The sequence below is a fragment of the Lissotriton vulgaris genome, chromosome 11 (genome assembly GCF_964263255.1).
Source record: "Lissotriton vulgaris chromosome 11, aLisVul1.2, whole genome shotgun sequence".
NCBI lineage: Eukaryota > Metazoa > Chordata > Amphibia > Caudata > Salamandridae > Lissotriton > Lissotriton vulgaris.
In genome coordinates, this window is record NC_141699.1 from 943,254,343 (window position 1) to 943,268,866 (window position 14,524).

Sequence of the window (14,524 nt, forward strand, 5' to 3'; positions counted from 1 at the left end):
CAGGTGGTCCAGAATACGGCGGCTAGGCTGGTTATGGGTGCGCCAGCTAGGACTCCTTCTAAGCCTTTGTTGATGGAGCTACACTGGCTCCCGATACGGCAGCGTATCAGTTTCAAAATATGCTGCACGGTCCACAAATGCTAATACGGGGATGGCCCTAAATATCTCTCCCAATCTGTTGAACCATACCAACCTAGCCGCTCACTTCGTTCAAGCAACCAAGCACTCCTGAAACCCCCTGCAACAAAAAGAGCGAGACAGGGAGACCGAGCATTTTCGTCGGTTGGGCCTGCCCTATGGAATAAACTTCCCACAGAAATGAGGCTGAACACCAATCATCTGGCCTTTAGAAAGGCCCTGAAAACACTCCTCTTTCAGGAAGCATTTCAGTCCCATTAATACACCTGAAGATTACGACAACGTCCTGGCTTGCAAAGCGCGGAGATACCCTCATGGGATTGATTCCTGCGCGATATAAGAAATTAAAATAAAATAAATAAATAAATAAGTTTTAAAAACTTAATTTAATAAATTAGTTCTACTTTAGTTTTCCTCTTTGCTCCATTCTTAATCAAGTTGTGTGTTTCAAAGTGTATATGGTATAGTAACTCACCCAAAGGAGAATTTCTGTTTTGACATTTGTCTTCTTGGTACCCTACCCCTCTGGTTGTTGGGGTCCCTCTCTTTTATTAGAGATCTCTTAATATAGATCTCAAAAGCTCCTCTAACATTGCATTCGGTGAGAGAGGCTCTACAACCCACTCCATCCAGGGGATACTTTAGGGGTATCACTAGGTATCGAGTCAGCTTACCAAGCAGGAGAGAGCCTTATTTTAAAATGAATACAAGAAACATTGCTAGGGTTTGTTGATAAGTCATGGTCCACTAGCCTCTCTACTATCCCACCTCCCCCAATTTCAATAACAATATACTTATTCAATGAATCCTTACCTTCTTTTGAGGTAGAGGGAATTTTGGGAACATCTATCCCATACAATGTCCGTCTCCAAGGATTGTCTAATGCATACTGTGATAGAGGTTGTTAGAATGGGATATTTGGTCGGCTAGGGCCTGTGCCGAAGTCGGGCAGAAACCACTACTCTAGTCAGGATAAGGAAGTTCCTAAAATAACCCCTGCTTTGCTTGAAAAACAGTTCCTTGATGTCAATAGATCCATCCGGGGCTATCGCGGCATCGTGAATGAACAAATCCAAACACTTCTGGCCAACCGCAGCATTGCGGGCCAGTTGCGGTGTTGGTAAGTCCCGTAAACAGTACCTTTTAGAAATGCAGGGCGTCGGCGACCTCTCGTTGAGCTTCCGAAACCACGGCATCTGCAGGCGTCAGTTCCAGAGGTCGGGCAGGAGTCGTCGGGCCCATGAAGTCACACGCGTTGCTGATCGAACTCCTCTCTGATGAAGTCAGGAGCGCTGGCGTCGGCAGGCGTTGAGTGCAGCGGTGCGGTGTGCGGTGCCCGCAAGCCGCGGTGCAAGCAGCGGCTCAGTGGCGGCGGCCGATGGCGTAGTTGGTGAGACCAGGGTCGTGGTGCGAAGTGAATGCAGTCTTCGTTGCAATACTGGCAGGTCGCAGTGCAAGCAGCAGCATCGTCGTTGCTGAAGCACTGTCATCAGCTGTCGAACTGGAGTCGATCGCGCCGGCATTGGCATCGTGTAACTTTACAAGCGGTGCCCTCAAACCACGGTGCAAGCAGTGGTGTAGATTTTGGCGTGGAGCATCGGGGGTACCCAGGCATCATCGTGAAGTGAGGTGGTGCAGAGTGCGGTGCCCAAAGGTCACGTTGCAAGTAGTGGCTCCGTGGCGGCATCAGCAGGCGTCATCAGTGAGACCAGGGTTGCGTTGCGGCGGTGCCCTCTACGGTGCCTTCAGGACAGGGAGTCGGCAGTGGCATTGTAGACATCGTTGAGTTGCTTTTCTTCTGTTGCAGCATAAAACACCCAGTCCCCAGGGCTGAGGGCAGAAGAGCTTGAAGTCTTTGCGGTTCGCGAGACTTTGTGAACAGGGGGCAAGCTCTACCTCAAGCCCTTGGAGAAACTCACAAAGTACACTGCAGAAAGTTCAGTCCAGTCCTTTCACTGCCCAAGACAGAAGCAGCCCCTGTAGGCCAACATTGCAAAGCACGCAGCAAAGTGGTAGGTCCTTCTCACAGCTTCTCCGGATCTTCTTCTCGGCAGTCTCTTGCAGTCTTCTTGGTCAAAAGAGTTCTAAAGTTCAGGGGTCTGGGCCCCAATATTTATATCCCAAAATCCTTTGATCTCTTAGGCAGAGAGTGTCTGTGCCCAGCCAGAACCAGTTCTGCATTCTCTGGTGTGATTTCCTGGCAGGAGGTGGAGAAGGCATTGTCAGAGGCAGACCAGGCCCTTTGAGGTGCAAGGAAATCTCCTTCCCCTTCCCCCATCACAGGTCTATTCAGCCTTTCCCTGACCCACCTAAACTATCTGGAGCCACTACTGCTCCACAGCCTTCTGTCATGCAAAACCCAGACAGGCAAGCCACATTCCAGCAGAGGAATACAGGATGAATGAGCAAGAAAATACATACTTTCTAAAAGTGGTATTTTCAAACGCAGAATGTAAAAATCACCTTCACTAAAAGATGCAGCTTTAGATTCTGAGGTCAGTCATACTAAACTTTATTTTCCTACCTAATTCCCCAGGGCAGTTTTGTCTATAAGATGTTATAAACAGACTCCCTATTCTGCCCAAGGGGGAACAGTTAGCCTTGCAATAGTGAAAAACGAAATTGGCTATAATTCACTACCGGGACATGCCACAGACACACCAGCGCATGTCTGCCTTTCACATTCACTACACCCTGCCCACAGGGGTACCTTGGGCCTACCTTAGGGGTGCCTGACATGTAAGAAAAGGGAAGGTTAGGGACTGGCAAGTGTATGCACTAGCCAAGTCGACATGGCAGTACAAACTGCGCGCAGACTCTGCATTGGCAGGTAGGAGGCTACTCACACGGGTGGCACAATCAGTGCTTCAGGCCCACGAGTAGCATTTGATTCACAGGGCCTGGCACACTCATTGCACTTTACTAAGGACTAACAAGTAAATCAAATATCCAATCATGGAAACACCAATCCATAACACAATTTTACCACAGGAGCACTTTCCCACTGATCAGCACTGCAAAAAGTGAGCAGAAAAGCTACGCCAGCAAAAACAGAGTCAAAACCGGGAGGTCACGGTGCGAGCAGGGGCTTGGTGGTGGCATCAGATGGCGGCGTTGGTGAGACCAGGGTTGCAGTGCAGAGTGAACGCGGTGCTCGTCGCGGTGCAGGCAGGTCGCAGTGCAAGCAGCGGCATCATCGTTGCTGAAGCGCTTTTGTCAGCTGACGTACAGGAGTTGATGGCGCTGGCGTCGGTAGGCCAAGGCTGCAGTGCAGAATGAGGGTGGTGCATCGTGTAACTTTACGAGCGGTGCCCCGAACCACAGTGCAAGCAGCGGCATAGATTTTGGCATGGAGCGGCATTGTCGGGGATAAACAGACATCGTCATGAAGCGAGGCTGTGCAGAGTGCGAGGCCCACAGGTCGGGGTGCGAGCAGCGGCTCAGTGGCGGCATCAGCAGGCGTTGTCGGTGACTACCCAGGTCACTGTGCGGCGTTGCGGCTGTGCCTTCTGAGGTGCCTTCAGGACACGGAGTCGGCAGTGGCATCGTAGACGTCGTCAAGTTGCTTTTCTTTTGTTGCAGCACAAAACACATAGTCCCCAGGGCTGAGGGCAGAAGAGCTTGAAGTCGTCGCGGTTCGTGAGACTTTGTGAACAGGGGGCAAGCTCTACCTCAAGCCCTTGGAGAAACTCACAAAGTACACTGCAGAAAGTTCAGTCCAGTCCTTTCACTGCCCAAGACAGAAGCAGCCCCTGTAGGCCAACATAGCAAAGCACGCAGCAAAGTGGTAGGCCTTTCTCACAGCTTCTCCGGCTCTCCTTCTCGGCAGTCTCTTGCAGTCTTCTTGGTCAAAAGAGTTCTAAAGTTCAGGGGTCTGGGCCCCAATATTTATATCCCAAAATCCTTTGATCTCTTAGGCAGAGAGTGTCTGTGCCCAGCCAGAACCAGTTCTGCCTTCTCTGGTGTGATTTCCTGGCAGGAGGTGGAGAAGGCATTGTCAGAGGCAGACCGGGCCCTTTGAGGTGCAAGGAAATCTCCTCCCCCTTCCCCCATTGCAGCCCAGGTCTATTCAGCCTTTCCCTGATCCACATAGACTATCTGGAGCCACTTCTGCTCCCCAGCCTTCTGTCATCCAAAAACCAGACAGGCAAGCCACATTCCAGCAGAGGCATACAGGATGACTGAGCAAGAAAATACATACTTTCTAAAAGTGGTATTTTCAAACACAGAATATAAAAATCACCTTCATTAAAATATGCATCTTTAGTTTCTGAGTCCAGGGATACTAAACTTTATTTTCCTACCTAATTCCCCAGGCCAGGTTTGTCTACAAGATGTTATAAACAAACTCCCCATTCTGCTAGGGGAATAGGTAGCCTTGCAATAGTGAAAAACTAAATTGGCTGCAAATCACTACCGGGACATGCCACACACACACCAGCGCATGTCTGCCTTTCACATTCACTGCACCCTGCCCACAGGGGTACCTTAGGCCTACCTTAGGGGTGCCTGACATGTAAGAAAAGGGAAGGTTAGGGACTGGCAAGTGTGTGCACTGGCTAAGTCGACATGGCAGTTACAAAGTGAGGGCAGACTTTGCATTCGCAGGTCTGAGTTACCTTTTCAGGGCACAATCTGTGCTGCAGGCCCACAAGTAGCATTTGCTTCACAGGCCCTGGCACGCTCAGTGAACTTTACTAAGGGACTAACAAGTAAATCAAATATCCAATCATGGAAACACCAATTCAAAACACAATTTTACTACAGGAGAACTTGCACTTCCCCACTGATAAGCAGTGCGAAAAGTGCGCAGAAACGCTACGCCAGCAAAAACAGAGTCAAAACCGTGAGGTCAGAAAGCAAAAACGCTGGGGAAACATGCCAAAAGATGCTAAGTCTAACAGAGTGTTAACGGATTGCATGGGTAGTTTGGCACTTCATAGGTCAATACCTTGAACATACTTCCCAGTGCTACTCCCATTACCTCGGCCAGGACTTGTGCCTGGAATACGTTTATACTTTTGGGGCAGCACACAATTTTGGATGCATCAGTAACTCTATAGAGCCCATCAACTCCATCCTTACCACCGGGATTCCTCTCAACAGTGGTTTACCCCCCTAGGTGCAGGAGGTAGTTTAGGTCCCTTGACTAATTCAAGATTGACATGACAGCCATCCCTTCCCCCACATTTTACTTGAATTAATCTGGCTTTCTTGTGGGTCCACCTTCAAGAATAGGTTTTGCACCAGGACTCTTAAATGTGCAATGTTCCCCCTGAGCAAATTTGAAATGTCCATAACTTCCTCTGCACAATGTATAACTTAGCTGTCACCATTCAGGGATGTCAAGAGGGGCACCATATCTGCAGGTCTCCCCGCTTCAGGGGCCTGATACTGGAAGCACTACTGGTAGGGGCTCCAATGACTAAAGGAGTTTAAGTCTATTGTGGCATTCTACCATGGGAACTAATGCTTTGGATGAACCTGCAGGGGTTTCCTTCTAAAGACTAAAAGGCTTTCCCACCAACAGGGATTATCTGAAACCAAATTTGAGAAATTCAACAAGTCTACTATATTGCCTTCGTTATCCTGTTACTGTGGCTCCATGTGTGGGTGGTATAATTGCTTTCGGCTCACACGCTTATGCTTCTAAGTGACCCAGCCCAGCCTCTTCCAGCCAATAATGGGCAAAGATAGACCCGCCCTTGGCACGGGCTTTGCCCAGGCGTGTCCCGCGAAGCAAGGCAGGTAAGGGCACTATGTAGAGTTTGCAGATGGAGGTACACCTCCCTCTCCCCCCACGCCACCCAGGACCCTGGGACTTGGCGTCCCCAACAGCAAAGTTACACACTGAGAGAGGTCTCTTACTAACCTAGTGTAACACAACCAATCGCATGCCAGAGTCTATGAACAGACATCTCTGGAATAACAACAAGTAAGATATTATTATGTTAATTCACATAATAGGGACATGATGCGTGTACTTCAAACGAAAGCCGGTGACTTATCAATTTGTGGATGTGATCACTGCCATCTGGGTCGTATGTGCCAGCTTCTTTTAAGACGGCCCACCCCATCCTGGATGTGACGTCTCATATAGGACCAGTTCTTGTACTCTTGTTCAAAGTGGATAAAATAGCTATTGCTCTCCTCCTAATTGTTATCATCAGTTTCATGGCTCCCTGGCTTGGGAGATACTTGTGCATGATTCCGCCTTCTAGGGACTGGTAGCCTTGCAATGTACACCGGCTATGTTTTTACTCTTATTAGGCTTTTTAAAAGTTTTTGTCAGTGCCTAAAAGTGTGAGCCTAGCCATTAGATGTTCAACTGATTGTCTGATTTCACAAATGTCTTCCTTTAAGGCCATTACCACGATCATTTGCAATACTACTATTACCACCGCCACTGTTAGCACCACCATTGCTACTACTACCACCATTACCACTACCCTTACCATAACCACCTCTACCACTGTCACCACTACCAACACCCTTACCATAACCACCACTCCCACTACCACCACTACCACCACCACCACCCTTACCATAACCACCACTACCACCATTACCACCACCCTTACCATAACCACCTCTACCACTGTCACCACTACCACCACCCTTACCATAACCACCACTACCACTACCACCACTACCACTACCACCACCACCCTTACCATAACCACCACTACCACCATTACCACCACCCTTACCATAACCAACTCTACCACTGTCACCACTACCACCACCCTTACCATAACCACCACTACCACCACTACCACTACCACCACCACCACCCTTACCATAACCACCCCTACCACCATTACCACCACCCTTACCATAACCACCTCCACCACTGTCACCACTACCAACACCCTTACCATAACCACCATTACCACTACCACCACTACCACCACCACCACCCTTACCATAACCACCACTACCACCATTACCACCACCCTTACCATAACCACCTCTACCACTGTCACCACTACCACCACCCTTACCATAAGAACCATTACCACTACTACCACCACCCTTACCATAACCACCATTACCACTATCACCATTACCAAAACCCTTACCATAACCACCATTACCACAGTCACCACTACCACCACCCTTACCATAACCACCACTACCACCACCATTACCATAACCACCTCTACCACAGTCACCACTACCACCACCCTTACCATAACCACCACTACCACCACCATTACTATAACCACCATCACCACTACCACCATTACCACCACCCTTACCATAACCACCACTACCACCACCATTACCATAACCACCATCACCACTACCACCATTACCATCACCCTTACCATAACCACCATTACCACTACCACAATTATCAACATTGCAAAAATCATTACTGCAATCACGTTATCACCACCACCATTGCTACTATTATGACCACATCCACCATCAACACCACATTACTTTCACCACCACCATAACCTGTGTTAGCACCATTACCAACACCTCTACCATTACTACCAATATTATAAGTACCGCCACCAGGACAGTCACCACCCACGAGTGCCACAATTACCACCACCATTAACACCCCCACTATTACACCCACCACCACCACAGCCAATACGTCTGGCTAACACACTCCTATGCAGGCATGATCAATGCTGTTGGCATGTATTAGCTCACTAATCAGACCTCTTGACTTTGCCAATGCTATTTTAAATACTGATACATAGTTTGCGCAGGTCATGACTCCAGTATAAATGAAAGAGCTGAGAGAATGCTCCTTGAACGCAAGACTAGTTTAGGTTTATTGATACATGAAACTATTTCCTTAATTCGAGTTCGGTGCTGTTTTGTGAATTAAAAAAAACAATGGCCTCGTTTGTAGCAGTTTTATGGATAGGATTTTCTCTGAACGGTGTATGTAGGCCAATTGTGGTGTATTCTCTCTTCACTGCTTAAGGGTTTGGCATGCAGACAGGTATCTCGGCTTCTGTTCTGTGACCGGAAAGTAAGAGGCTCGCTTAGGCAAGAGTCCTTGAATGGAGGTGCCCGAGCTGATTCCTGGCACCGTGCCCTGACCTTCCGGGATGCCATCGGCGCTTTGCGCAGCGTGCACTGTTTACTCAGACAGCAGAGGGCCCGCTTGCGCAACGCGATGATGCGCGACGGTGGCCGGCGGGGTCACTGGAGAGGGGCTGGCTGCTGCTGTGTGAGTATAAAAGGACCAAGCAGGGGACAAAGGTAGTCAACCCTGGAAGTACCCGCCTGCACCATGAAGCAGCTACTCACAGCGTGCCTGCTGCTGCTGCCGTGCGTCTCCCAAGCGTGGGCGAAGGAGAGGGTCTATTTCATCGGGATTAAAGAGGTCGTGTGGGATTACTGCCCCAGTGCGAGGAATGTCATCTCTGGCAAACTCATCTCTGAAGACGAGTAAGTGACACTTCATTGGTAAAGCTCAATGATTACATATTGTACGATAGAAAGAATATAATTTTTTTTTTTTACAAGTGTTTTGTTTTCTATTATAAAAAATAGGCGTATAGATACTTTTATATTATTTTTTCAAGGACCTCCGTTGTTATACCAGGCAGAAAAATGGCAGAATTCATATAAAGGGTGAGACTTTTCCATAATTGTCAAGCGGTTCGATGAGACGTGTGACAACATCACCTTCTTCTGACTTTGTAGCCAGTCGCATGTAGCATTGTGGGACTTGTAATTCTGATTTCTACGTTCCAAATAGATGCTCAAAAATGTCGATTGCAAGTACTGTTGCCTAAGAAAAACGACTGCCTAAGGATGTGCATAAGGGCACTTGTCAGCTGTGTCTATGAAGTTGTGTTTTGATGTGCACATCAGAAACATATTTAATTATCTATGAAACAGTTTACGTATTTTGCATCTGTTGTGTAATCTACAGAGATAAATCTCTCCCTTATAAAAACTCCATCTGATAAATTAACTCCAAGGAAAAAAACTACTTTTTGTCACATACATTGACTCAATTAAACGTGTAGGGACACGTATTTCTTTTGTGTTTGAGTTTTTTCGTTGTTAGGCAAATAATTGCCTAGCATTTCTGAACCTCAGCCAATCAGATATCGGGGTCAATACATTAGCGCGGAAATCCAATAGAATTGACACACATGATTGAACTACAGGAATTGTCCCAAGGCACAACGGGTTCCTTTACATTAAAACACAGCACATTCACAAACAGAGTTGACTCGATTTACCAAGATATTTGCAAACCAACGTTCTTAGACTCTTGTGAAATGTACATAGTGCCACCATTGGCAACATTCCCCACCCACACAAACACAAAGCATGCATGCTAAATAAATAAATACACAATACATATTTTGTTTGGGTTAATATTGCTGCAGGTTTATTCCATACAACAGTATGCAATATGGTGGGTTATTTTACGGGCGACCCAAGGGCAGGCAGCTGGAACCAACTATGTTGCCTGCCCGCCTGATGAGCCAAGCAGAATTGGAGAGAACCCAATCTGTGCTACACCTTATGGTGTGATCCTCTTTCCGGATCACGTGACACATTGGTCCCTTTTTACTCACGCCCCTTTCAGCATTGAGCATAGCAAGGGAAGCCCCCGGTAGTTCAGGCCAACAACCGCCCGAAGGACTAACGGGACGCCAATGCGGTTTTCCAGGAACCTTCCATGAGGCTCCTGGGACCCCTATTGTGTCACCCAGAGGTACCCTTACTGTACCCATCTGCTTCCAGATCGCCCTGTAACTCCGCCTGCAACGAAAAAGAAAACATTACAGCATTCTATGTATCGTGCCTGCCTCACCACGCCGGGTAAGCGGTAGTGTGGGAGACAGCATGACCAGTGCGACAAAGAGGATGCCAAAATGGCAGGGGAGGCCTCTATACCCCCCTATCCTCAGCACTTAGGAAGTGACGTGCCTAGCACACCACCGGCCATTCTGGGGGTACTCCTCCCTGAGTCCCCACAACTAGGAAGGAGGTGGGTTAGTGCTCAGATGGCACTAGAGGGCGGCCCTCTTGAGTGTCCCCCTGCATTAGCCACGGGTAGCCACACAATCATTGGATGTAGCTTTACGAAGTGCGGGTTTAAAATCTTTGAATTTCTGGCGTTCCAAAAGCCTCCTCCACTCAACTTAAGCTACCCGCAGTTCACTTTGCCAATTGTATTCTTTGAAACCTTTTGTGAATGCCTTCTTTATGCTAATTGCCACTTGCTGAAATGTCCAGAAAAGTAGGCATGCAAAAATAACTTGCTTGAGTGCAATTACGCTTGTTTACTTCTGTCTGGGGTGTGTTATACCTACCTCAGTGGTATAAAAAACCACACCAACCATTGACTGCCTACCAATCGGAGACATCTTGGTGCTATACCAATGTTCACAATGGTGAATTTGTCACAAAGTGCACTGGGAAGTGACCAGGACATCTCCATAGTTTCAGTGACTTCTATATCATAACTAAATGAGTAAATATTCGCACTGGTACTTGAGTGTATTCCAAAGTAATTCAGCTGCTGTCAAACAAGGGTGGACCAGGTTGGTAGGTGGGCCACCACACCGTCTTCTTTCCAGCAGTGCCAATATTCTATTCTGCCCCATATTTTTGACTTTCAAATTTTTGACTAAAGAAGTACCTCCAACATATCCGAAACAAACTCCGCAAAGGGGATGTTTCTTCCTGCAGAACAAAGAAATCAGTAACTGAGACCCACAGAGAGTTTCCTTTTTGAGCCTGTGGGCCATTAATAATCGTTCATGCCCAGTCTAGTCTCAGGCAGGAACCCTGCATGTCAGAAAGTTTCGCCAAAGCTGGGCTTCCTGAAGAACTGAGTGGAAATGGCGGCTCTGTGGTACATGGGCTGCAGATCAGAGGATTCCAATAGCACAGGCGGCTAACATTCCCCAATTCTTATTAAGACCTGTGTGCAATGAGCTTGGTGGGGAGGTACAATCACCGATTTATGGGGCTGATTATGATGGCGGAAGAACCGCCACCGCAGGGCCGGCGGTGGTAACCGCCGGCCCTGCGGTGGTGGTCCTTCTGCCATCGAACGAATATTTCCCACCGCCAGATTCGGATGACGGTGGCAACATGAATGGCTTCGCAGCAGACACAAAGACCGTCCACCACCAGCAATCATCCAGATTGCCTGGCGGACAGTTCAGGGAGCCCAAAATGGTGGTGGTGCATCCACCAGATTAGGATGCATGCAAACACCGGCTGTTCCATGGGGGCTATGCCGCCATGGAAAGGCATGGAGAGTTTTGCTACGGGGCCCGTTGTGAGCCTCTGGGGGAGTGTGTGGATGGGGGGCTGTACTTGGGAGGATACCTATGGTACCCCATTACATTGCCATGCTCAACGTGGCAGGCACGGTGCCTGCCACGTTGTGCATCGCAATGCAAAACATGGCTGTTTAACATTGCGTATGGTGCTGCTGCCAGCAGCACCGTCCGCAATGTTAAACTGCCAGCATGCGCCTGCCAGTGTAGCGGGCGCATCCTAATTCGGCGGGCGGGACTGGCGCACGTATGGCATACGGTCCCAGCTCCACAGGGATGGCGGGCTGACGTAAGTCCGCCTGCCATCCTAATAGGCCACTATGTTCTGCCAAACGTTATGCGAGGCTACTAATCCTTCCTTTAACCACCCCCCTTCACCTCTACCCCTTCCCCTCCACACACACATATAAATCAGCAGGCTTTTCCAGGGTGTAATAAGCTGACATAAATTTGAGAATTCCCATGAACTCAGTAGTTTTACAGGTAATCCACGCCCTGAAAATGGAGATTTACTTCCTAGCAATATTACACCGAAGTGGGTTAATATAATGTGGGAGTAAATACATTTTCCAGTGCAAATTTGGTTTTGCAGATTTTCACTTTTACAGGTTAGATAGATATTAAGCAACCCATTTGCATATGTAAAATGAACTTACACATGAAAAAGTTTCCATGCACATCTATCCCTGTGTATTTGCAGCAGCACTCCTATTAATATGGCAGTCTTGTGCACCATGTTGCTAAGAACTAAAATGCAAATGTATTTAGTAAAGCTGAAATTGTACTGTGTTCAAAAGCAACAAAAACAGTTGCATGTTACAAGAGCGCAACTTTTTAAATGTTAGAAAGCCAGGAGAAAATCTATATTTGGAGAGGTTCGTCCAGTGGTCCCAGGGCTTTGGAGTTTTTGGAGCCCATTGCTACCAATTATGTCTATTTTACTACCCAATCAAGGGCTACGATACTCCACTTTTCACCCTTGCCCAGGGCATCCTACCTTGCTGCATTACTGAATTGAACTATATATAGTATGTTGTTAGCTGCTAGCTTTTAACCCATTATTGCAAAAGCAGTTTGCCAGTGTGAACTTGAAACCAAGTATAAAGATCCCCTGTACACAGTGGAATGTAGTGTGCTTTCAGAGTGTTTGTGAACACAAAGTTCACCCCCCCCCTCCCAGGATAGTGTAATTAAGTACAGTATTGTGAGCAGAGCAGGCCTCAAGGAGCAGGGCACAAACCTTCTTCTATAGTACTCACAGGTCCAGGAATGTACTGAAGACTGGGTATGAGGATCCTCTTTGTATACATGTGCCCACTTTGAAGTGGGAGAACCTTCTGGAGATTTCCCCTACATAACTGTCTGGAATTTCCTGCCTACCTGCCCTGGTCCCAGTCTGCCTGGGGTCACAATAGGCTAGGGTGTAGTCATTTGTTTGTGAGCTGAGCCTGTGCCTTCAAAGTGCAAGTGCAAGTGTGGTAGATGAGAGCTCCGCCCCCCCCCCCCAGCCTGCCAGAGATGGCTCATCCTGCCAAAATCGAGTCCACTACTGTGATACTCTATGGGAGAAATACACAAAGGCCTAGTCATGTGATCCAGGATCAGGGTGCAGGCATCACACAGCTAGAACAAGTAATTGGAAGCATTTAAAAAGTGGCATTTTCAAAATGATGGCTTAAAATCCAACTTTACCATTAAAGAAGGTTTTAAGTTACAATTCCTCAGAAACCATGCATGGCGCTCCTACCTCCACCCAAAAAAATGTCACTTGATAAATGTAATGAGGTAACTGTAGGTAAGTAGGTTCTGCTTCTTCTGGTTATTCCCACTTTGTGCTTGATGTTACACTGTTTTTGACTAGGCTGACAGGATTCCTGCTAATCAGGACTCTAGTCTATCTGCTTTCCCCTAAATGTATTGACATGTACTTAGGTACACTCCAGATTGGATACTGGAGTACCCTTATACGCCCCTAGTATATGGTACCTTTGTACCCAGGGCATAGGTACCCCAGAGGCGTCCCCTGGCCTGAATCATGTATTTTGTCAGCCAAGAGAGACCATGCAAAATGGAACTATATGCCTGTCAATGCAGCCTGTGTAAGCTGGTGCATGCACCACTTACTATAGATATAGGTTTACTATAACTATAGGTCAATGAAAAAAGAGAGCCAACGGCGGACTCCAATGACCGCACCAACTCGGTGTGTTCTCCAAGTAATAGCTTAGTAATATGATAAGAGTCGGTGTGCACAATCAGCTCCTGCACCCGCCGTTGTGGGATGCCAACTGCCAAGCAGACATACTGTACTTTGAGAACATTGGAGCGGTGCACTCCCAAGTGAGTATTATGTCAATAAAGAAGCTTGATCAGTGTCTTTGTTGCAAAAATATAAGTCTCTATTTCAAACAGTCCATGGGATTTGTGCAAAGCATCAGCCAACGTGTTTCATTCAATGGTTGAACTTCGTCAGGGCAAGCGTAATAATTGGCTAGTAGTGGCGAATAATGCTCCGTTTCTGAGTGGTTCTTGGGGTCCAATCTGGTCCGGACCCTGGTCTGAAGGGAAGACTAAGTTTGTCGGTCTTTGGACTGTGCCCGTTGCGTGGGCCTCCTTGATAAGAACCCGTTTAGCGTTTATGCAGTCAGTCGCAAATTAATCTCAACTCACGGAAAGGCACTCCCCCGATGCCACACTGAAACAAAGCATTATTCGCCACTACTCGCCAATTATTACACTTGCCCTGACGAAGTTCAACCATTGAACGAAACACGTTGGCAGATGCTTTGCACAAATCCCATGGACTGTTTGAAATAAAGTCTTATATTTTTCCAAGAAGACACTGATCAAACTTCTTTATTGAAATAATACTCACTTGGGAGTGCACCGCTCCAATGTTCTCAAAGTACTATATCTATAGGTCACTACACTAAAAACCTATAAGTCAACACTATAGCAGGTGTTGACATTCCTGAAGGCAGGGTGCTGGGTTTTACATGAGAGGGTGCCCCTGTATGATCAGAGCCCCTCTGCAGACTTCAGAGACCATTCTCCTGAGTTGTCTATGACACAGCCAGACATATAGGTAGAAGTGCATT

The 14,524-nt window shown here is 47.5% G+C and overlaps 1 protein-coding gene across 1 annotated transcript in view; it reads left to right on the forward strand.

Annotated features, from left to right (window-relative positions):
- Window positions 1-8,288: 8,288 nt before the first annotated feature.
- The window catches only part of LOC147683722 (ceruloplasmin-like), a 451,969-nt gene continuing 445,733 nt past the window's right edge, over window positions 8,289-14,524 (forward strand). The window contains exon 1 of the mRNA XM_086944095.1: window positions 8,289-8,559. Coding sequence (XP_086800221.1) covers window positions 8,402-8,559 — 158 coding nt within the window. The 5' untranslated portion in view covers window positions 8,289-8,401. The remainder of the gene's footprint in view (window positions 8,560-14,524) is intronic.